We start from the raw sequence: 5,931 nt of genomic DNA, 5'->3' as shown, positions 1-5,931 counted from the left end.
GTGTGTGTGTGTGTGTGTGTGTGTGTGTGTGTGTGTTGGAGTGTGACTGATCGTTTGGATGAGGAGCTGAGGCTTCCAGCAGATGCAGTCTGTCTGTCTGATGGAGCATCTGTTTGTCTGTCCGCTCACTTTTCATCTCTCCTGCTTCACTCGACTGTGTTTTACGTTTTGAAGCGTTCTGAGTTTCCACACTGACCAGCAGACAAACATGAGAGAGCGCACAGAGCGGTCCAAACATTACGTTGTCTATGCCCACACAGACTTCCTGTCAGTAAGAATACATGTTTGTATCTAACAATAAAATCACCCGTTAGGTAATGAAGGTCACGACTCAGCCCTGCTTCTTGATTAGGGGCTCGTCAGGATTTCTGAAATTAATTCAGATGTTTTTATTTGTGACTCGTCACATCGAAATGAGGATTAAGTTCAAAAGTGGAAGGTGGAGAATTAGGCAGATATAGGATTTTGATTTACCGTATTTATTCAAGTATAATACAGTATGTAAAATTTAATCAATAAAACCATCCATAAAGTTGGGGGGTAGTATTATACTCGGCTAAATATTTTTACTTATGTATTTTAACTGAAATATCGGCTTCATTCAGTCTGGAAATGAGACCACGTCGTAAAAAGCAGTTGAAACGAGCTTACCCCTGACAGTCCTCCGTGCTTCAGAGCGAGATGGTAACAGATCCAGGCAGGCGACATGATGTGAAAAAAAAAAAAAAAAAAAGCAGTCCTGCACCTTAGTAATGATAGCGAAATAATGACATTAGCGTGTGACCGGGCTGCTCCTCAAACAACAACAAACACATGTTCGTCTGTAATGGCTGCCGTCTACCGGTGTTCTGAAAAAGTTTGTATCCCTGAAAAATCGTTTCCCCACCAGAGGGGGTGCTGCGAGTAGGAAGTAATCTGCTTTTCCCCCACAAGATGGTCCAAATCTCATGTGAAGTCTCTGACTTTTGTGTTGGCGCCTCCTGGTGGACTATGTGTAAAATGCCAGAATTCATATAATGATGCTACAGCTGATATATATTTGTTGTCAAAATACCTTTTAGTACATATGTTGTTAAAATAAAATGAACAGTCCAATGATCATTTTACTGATGTGTATAGACTGGAAAGGCTGAAAAATCTTGAAGTCTGTATGAAATTGGAGGTAGTTTGAGGATTAATTTTTTAATACTTTTTAAGCTCAAAGGGGGGTCGTATTAAACGTGAGATCGTATTATACGCTAATAAATACGGTAAACATGTGCAAACGTTGCATTTTGTCAAAACATAATGACTAAATGCCTTATCAGTGTATCATTTGAATGAACTGTCTGAAATATAATCCTAAAAAATTTTTTTTGAAGCATTTTTTGAGCAGTTGCAACAACAAACCTGATTTTGAGGAAAAACGCCTTTTAAAATTCATAATTTTTTCCTGTGAGCTAGAAATGTTTTTGTTTCTTTCCAACTGGGAAATCTTAATATACAAACACTAAGTTTCCTCTTTATATTGATATAAAAAATACTCAATAAATTTACATAAAATTAGTATTCAGACCAAATACTGTATTAACTTAGTAGTAACCAACAAGACAAATTAAGTCATATCTCTGGATAAGCTTATGATGTCAGAATGATCCAGGTATCAAAATGTAGCTTTTAAAGCAGGAATCTGAAAATGTGATGAGGTCATTTTGACCAAATTTGACTTAATCCTCGTTTTGATAAGATGGGTCATATATTTAGTTTTGTTTTTTATTTGGCTGCACATTAAACTAGAAGCAGGGAAGCGCTTCAGCGGGTTTCTGAAGTGTCAGGGAGATAAATAGACTTTAGATTTCCATATAGAGTTTCAGTTGAAGCTGTCAGAAAAGGACTTTCAGGTCCTTTGTGGTTTTGATTTGGACCTTGGATCTGAATGTAGACTGACAGAGTCATTCAGCTCTTATTGTGTTTGCAGTATCTCCTGTCTTAAGGGACTATTAGTCCTGTTGTCTGTCTGAGTGTATGTCTGTGTGTGTGTGTGTGTGTTAGCCTCAGAGCACCATGCGCTCCGATGAGTCATCCGACACTTTCATGAAGCAACAGAACATACTGTAAAGGCTGGCTTGACAGAAATAGCCTCTGAATAGAACCCAGTAAAGATTGTTTTTCTCTGGTTCTGTTTATGAAGCAGCTCCAACGTCTCTGTACTTTTTAATCTTCCTGCAACCTTCTCCTCCGTCTCTCACCTGCTAAATCCCGTTGGTTTCTGTGAGATTTGAAGCTCATGAAGCCTTTTCTTTGGTTCTTTACCTGAAGACGGTTTCATGCTTGTTTCGAATCTCGTGCGTGCACAGAAATGTCGTTCCCCGCTCTAAAGAAATCTGCTTCCAGTGTTTCCATTCATGCTTCTCCCTCTCTGCTCCACATGCACACATCAGTATCACCCACCATCTTACATTTCAGCTCCCGTCGCATCACATTTTAGTTCCCCCCTCCTCTCGTCCTCAGTGTCTGTTACCCCCCCTTTTGTTTTAATGCAGGTCTCCTCGTTCACAGTCCTCTTTCTTCTTGCTCTTTTTCCTCCCTGTAAGACTTCATCAGACCTGACAGTCTTTAGTGTTTTCTGCACCAGTGGATTTGCTGTAACTGCAGCGCTAACGGCTCTGCAAATCATCCCGAGCGCTCGGTTTAACTTCCAGGCCTCGGCTCGGAGAGAGTTACGATCAAAGGGCTGCTGAGGAGTCGGGACGCTTTGTTTGACCGTAAACTCACACTTAATCCAGCTCCGTGGGGGGAGGTCGAAACAAAACCGCTCACTCACTCGGTCATTTTAATGGTTTGCTTTTTTTTGTTTAAAAGCCTTTTTAAAGCACAGATAAAAGAACTTAATGGATATTTGTTATATAGAGATAATAAAGTGCTAGGTAACGATGCTTTTTCAAAATGAAGATTTGAAGTGTTTTTCTTTGGCCTTTTTAAATAAGTGATTCTTGGAAACCTTGTGTGTGTGTGTGTGTGTGTGTGTGTGTGTGTAGCTTTCAACAACCGACAAGAGTTTGGAGTTCGACAGAGACTTTCGCATCAGGCACTACGCAGGAGATGTGGTGTAAGTACCTTAAAGTTTTACTCATTCAACGAAAAGCTTTTACTGATGATTCATCCTGTTTTATGTAACCGTTCCTCCGAGACGCTGACAGAAGCTTCAGTTGGGTATTTTCAGGAGCAGATGGAGGTTCTTATAGAAAAGCCTCCAAGGCTGTTTTTCTTTTTTGTTTAGAATTGAACCAAATCTCTTCTTGAATTCGTTCAGTTTTTACACAAACCTGTGTTTATTATGTTTCAGTGGTATTGTTTTTATTATCAGCAAGAAAATTGTTTATTTTCATATTGCATAAATTTAAAAAATATATATATATATCAGCAAGTAGTACATAAATCCCAAAGTTGTTCTTGCTGTACTCATTTAATTGAAACACTGGAGGTGCCCTCATATGTAGATTATGAGGATGCTCCAAAAAATCAATTCACATCAGAATCATGATTCTCATTTAKAACAATTCAAAATCGATTTAAAATGTCCAAAAACCGATTTGGGGAAAAAAAATCCACTCCCGACAGCTGTCAGCCTGTGTTTTGAAACTGGGTGTGGGACATCCTGACGTCACCCTGCAGCTGGTTCTGGAATGTGCAGAAAGCACCAAACCAAAGAGGAAACTACAGAAATGGATGAATCTAATTTCCCTCTTGGATCAATAAAGTATTTTTGAATTGAATTAAYTTGAAAGAGAGATTTTTAAGCAGCCCCATCTTTGTTGAAGGAAAAGATGTGGGCTTATTTTGTTTTTTACCAAATGAATCYGCTTGATACGAGCTTCACTGTGTGCAAGGTTTGCATAATGAGGATGAAGAATAGAATAGAAACAGCCTTTATTGTCCCGCGCGGGGAAATTCCGGTAGRGAAATACCTGTATTCTGGTAATTCCAGAAAGCCCTTTGGGAACACGACAAATGGGCTCACATTATCAGGTTTGAATGAAAAATCAATTTTGAATCAAATGGTGGCCCTAAAAATCAGAATCTAACCGAATGGTGAGATGGTAAAAGATTCCTTGGTTTTGTTAATCTTATTTTAACTTCATGTTGTGTTATGTGTTATATATGTGATGTTTGTTATTCTCAGCTCTTTTTGTGTTGCTTCTTTTTCTCACCTAAGTACAAAATCTTGGAGCAAACATCTTTAACATCTGCTGAAAAGCTGAAAGCTGCTGCACCTGATAACACAGGTGACTGTAAAACCTTTAGTGACAGCAGACTACTCCCGTCTCCATCGGCACTAAAAACCAACAAATCCATATTTCCCCCACTGCAGCGACGAGTTGTTCGTCCAAGTGTTACCTGAGTGTACTCATCCAGGTGTTTGGTTTTTAAATGTCTAATTACATTGAAAAAATCCCCCAAACTACATATTATTGCAAGTAGCAACTGAACTGCTTTCATTTTCCATTTTAAACCCTGTTCAAACAACAGATTAGTTTTTTTTCATCATATTTTACAGCATAGCTGATATAAAACCAGGGAAGAAAAATCAGAACTGATTAATGAAAAATGCAGTACTTGAGACTGACTTGGGACTTCCCTGGTTGAAATGAGAATAATCACAAGAAATGGTCTGTAAATCTGAATATATTTAAGATTTAAACTGATTTGCTGTAACATGATAAGCTTTGGATGGAAAATAAAGTCTTCATGTTTGAAAGTGAATGTTTACATTCTRATCGCTTCTTGTGAAAGTTGAAATCACATTTTAAAATGTTTCAAAACTCAATATTTAACCTTAAAGGGACTATATTATGTGTTTCTTAGGCATATAGTTGGAAAAATCTGTGTTTACGCAGCTGAAAATCTAGATCAAACGTTGTCCCCGCCTTGATGGTGATTAATCTTTGCACAGAAATCTCCACTGTCGTCTTCACTCGTACATAAACCGACATTAACAATCACTTCTTCACACGTTTGAACGCTTAAATGATGGTTTTACTTCATGATGCACCTCATCAAAAACCGCCGGCGCCACTCTCTAATCCCCAAAGCTCCAGGACACAATTCAGATGATTAAATCACACGGTAAGCCCTGGAAAAAGGGCTCTCATGGACTCGGTCGAGCCCATTTGTAAGYGCTAAGTGTCTGCCACCCGGGGGAGGACTCAGGCGGGGGAGCAGGACTTGATTGATCCCCGAGCCACACTTAGACCAGGCTAAGCTGAGAGCCCCTCGCAGCTCTGATATTTATGGCAGCTTCAACACTCTTCTTCATCGTTAAAGCAGGCGTTAACACYAGTATTTAATGTGACTGTAGCTGAGGAGGATTTGTTTGTCCTTTCTGTATGGCCGTAGTCATAACATAGTCAACACAGTCAAAGCTACCCGGGCAGGTTTTCTAAAATAAAAGCATGAAGAGTTTTTCCCCTCTCTGTTCTCCCAGGTACTCAGTGGTGGGCTTTATTGATAAGAACAAAGACACGCTGTTCCAGGACTTTAAGAGACTCTTATACAACAGGTGAGACACATTTAAAACAACTCCTCACTCCAGAAATGACTCTTTGATTCCAAGAAACTTCTCAAAGAAACAACCAGCAGGGGACAATTAATCTGTTCTGAATCACACGCACTTTATACCATCAGATTCAAAGAGTGTTTTGATATTTAGGTGGTTTTTATCTGTTTTTATTTCTCCAGTTCTAACCCGGTTCTGAAAGCGATGTGGCCCGAGGGCAAACTGAGGATCACCGAGGTCACCAAGCGTCCGCTGACGGCAGCGACGCTTTTCAAAAACTCCATGATCTCACTGGTAGAGAACCTCGCCAGCAAGGTGAGGGAGGAGTCTGGCCCCTTTAAACCGTTTCTAATACATCGGACATACTGTATACAGGAATACATAAAACAAAGATA

General features: G+C 39.5%; 1 protein-coding gene across 1 annotated transcript in view; it reads left to right on the top strand.

Moving 5' to 3' along the window:
- The window catches only part of myo1d (myosin 1D), a gene marked incomplete in the record, with an annotated part of 90,283 nt that overhangs the window by 35,856 nt on the left and 48,496 nt on the right, over window positions 1–5,931 (top strand). Inside the window, 3 exon segments of the mRNA XM_014014732.1 lie at window positions 3,018–3,088; window positions 5,465–5,539; window positions 5,719–5,851. Coding sequence (XP_013870186.1) covers window positions 3,018–3,088; window positions 5,465–5,539; window positions 5,719–5,851 — 279 coding nt within the window.

Source organism: Austrofundulus limnaeus, unplaced genomic scaffold, assembly GCF_001266775.1.
Source record: "Austrofundulus limnaeus strain Quisiro unplaced genomic scaffold, Austrofundulus_limnaeus-1.0 Scaffold119, whole genome shotgun sequence".
In the NCBI taxonomy this organism is placed as follows: Eukaryota; Metazoa; Chordata; class Actinopteri; order Cyprinodontiformes; family Rivulidae; genus Austrofundulus; species Austrofundulus limnaeus.
Note: the sequence above shows the minus strand (reverse complement) of the source record. Positions and strands in the feature narration are given on the sequence as shown.